At 31.3% G+C, this 2,453-nt stretch overlaps 1 protein-coding gene across 1 annotated transcript; it reads left to right on the top strand.

Moving 5' to 3' along the window:
- Nucleotides 1–211: 211 nt before the first annotated feature.
- On the top strand, nt 212–2,189 carry LOC143557052 (uncharacterized). Its single transcript, XM_077046219.1, has 5 exons — nt 212–276; nt 965–1,079; nt 1,173–1,262; nt 1,873–1,971; nt 2,073–2,189. The coding sequence occupies exons 1-5, from the start codon at nt 212–214 to the stop codon at nt 2,187–2,189; spliced, it is 486 nt and encodes a 161-aa protein (XP_076902334.1).
- Nucleotides 2,190–2,453: the final 264 nt, after the last annotated feature.

Below are 2,453 nucleotides of genomic sequence, written 5' to 3'. Positions count from 1 at the left end.
ATAAGGAAAAATATAGGAGCCAAAAATGTGCATTTACTTACCTAAAGTCCTAAATCTGAGGAAATGAAATAAACAAAAGACCAAAGTTGTAATATAGAGACCAACAAGATTTCGGTAGAATTTAAAGGAAGGTTTTTATTTTCCATTAAGATGACCGTTCCTTGTTTGTTGAAATAAAGAGAAACCTCGGACAGTTGCATCAATGGCGTTCATGTCGTTCATATCATTCTTTGGTCGTGTTCTCTTCGTCTCCTTTGTTTTTTCTGCTTGGCAAGAGTAAGTTTGTATCATACATGCACTTGAGATCTCATTGTATCGGTTATAATATTATAAGTACATTAGTTAGTTCAGTTTTCTAGTTTTGGATCTTAAGATTATTGTTGATATATACATAGGGTTTCTAAGTTTAATTTTGGCCTTTAAGTATATACTTTGCTTGTGTTCAGTTTATACGTATGTAACGTATGATATAACTGGCATGATTACCAAAAGGTCCAAAACCATATATATTCGTGCTTTTTTTATTTTTTATTTGTTCTTGGATATTAGAAAATTCTACTTTTTATATTTCTAATGTATTTCTAATTTTTTTGGGTAATAAATTTATATATAATCTAGGACAGGACTCTCTATTCTGGTTACAGATTCCTTGCTATTTTGGTAGTTTGCTATTCTATGTATTGCTAAGTGTCTTTGCATGTAGGATGTATGTTTACTCTGCTTACCTGTATGTAGCTTTATGAGCCGGGGGTCTCTCTGGAAGCAGTCTCTCTATTCTCACGGATAGAGGAAAGACTTGCCTACATCCCACCCTCCCCTGACCCTACCGATAGCGTGCTATGCGGTGGGATATATAGGGCTTGATTGATTGATTGATTGATTGATATATAATCTAGGACAGTTAGAAATGTAGTTGGGAATCCTATTGAGTAGTTTTTAACAAACTAACGGGTATGGAGTGTAGGTTTAACGAATTTGGCTTTGATGGTGGACAAGCAACAAAAACCCTTGAACGTAAGTTCACTAAGTTCACAAAACATATCACGACACTTACCGGCTTCAAACTACCAGAATTTGAGGTAAAAAAACATGTTTTCCTTGTTATTTTGATCTAATTTGTGTTTTTTATTTTTTTATCACGGACCCGCTTAACAAAAATCTTGATAATACAGATAAACCTTCTGGTTATTGCATCTATAATCTTGAAGGTTGTTGGGAGCCTTATTTTCATATTTGGTAGCAGATTTGGTGCATTTTTCCTGGTTAGTTACACGTTTATGTTTGTATTTAATAAACGAACGAAACACAAGAAAGAAAAAAACTGTTCATTTGGTTAAACGGATGAACATGAACACCTGTCTAGTTCGTTCATTTATGTTCGTGAACCTTCGTTTATTTAAATTCATTTATGTTTGTTAGTTTACGTTTGTTTAAGCTTGTTCATTTAGATTTGTTAATATATTCATTTAAATTTTTTTGCCCATTACCACTAAGTTTAGGTTTAATTACTTTTTAGGCCTACTTTTAACTGGTTTAGTACCGTTATGTTCGCTCATCTATGTTCAATTATGTTCGTTTGTTTACATTCATGGGACATTCTTTTATACTTTTAAACATGTTAATTTTAAATGAAAGAACACGAACAAGAAAACCTCGTTCATTTTATTGTTCTTGCATGAACGTGCTCTGTTCGTGTTTGATCAGTAGCGTTACCGAAACGTAATATAGAACTCAAATCAAAAGTGACTTAAAATATCAAATGCTAAGTACAACTCTTAACAATTGTGTATTTCTTTAATAATTTAAGTTTCTAACAATTTCAAAATATTATGTATCATAATGTTTCAAAATACTACAAACCATTTGTTTCAGATTCTGCACCAGCTGATTGCTACTCCCATATTATATGATTTCTATAACTATGACATGGAGAAGAAAGCATTCACACAACTTTTTATCAAATTTACACAGGTTATAACTATACATCTTTTCTTTAAATATTATTATTATTATTATTATTATTATTATTATTATTATTATTATTATTTTTCTTTAAATTGTGGATTTTGTAGAATTTGGCTCTGTTGGGGGGACTAGTGATTTTCATTGGGATGAAGACCTCTACACAAAGACAAAGGAGATATGTGAATGTGAACAGAATGGGTCCTTACAAGTTTAAGGAATTATGAAAGGGATTACATCTGTTCAGGAGATGATTTATTGATGGTGGTTTGCAAAATTGTATTTTGCTTCAGATTTAATCTGTTAAAGTTAAATGCAGGTTTGATTTTATATGCATTTTGATATTATTGGTTGGTTTAAGATAATTGTTGCAAGAACAAACTAGGGAAATCATTTTAATTGCATTAGATTTTAACTCAAGTAATGCTGCTTTTATTCCTTTGGTAAAATTTCATATTTTGTAGGTTGATTTGGGCCACCCAACTTACTTG

The sequence above is a fragment of the Bidens hawaiensis genome, unplaced genomic scaffold (assembly GCF_021521415.1).
Source record: "Bidens hawaiensis isolate Kalapana, Puna unplaced genomic scaffold, B.hawaiensis_p1.1 tig00018784_1, whole genome shotgun sequence".
NCBI classification, from domain to species: domain Eukaryota; kingdom Viridiplantae; phylum Streptophyta; class Magnoliopsida; order Asterales; family Asteraceae; genus Bidens; species Bidens hawaiensis.
Note: the sequence above shows the minus strand (reverse complement) of the source record. Positions and strands in the feature narration are given on the sequence as shown.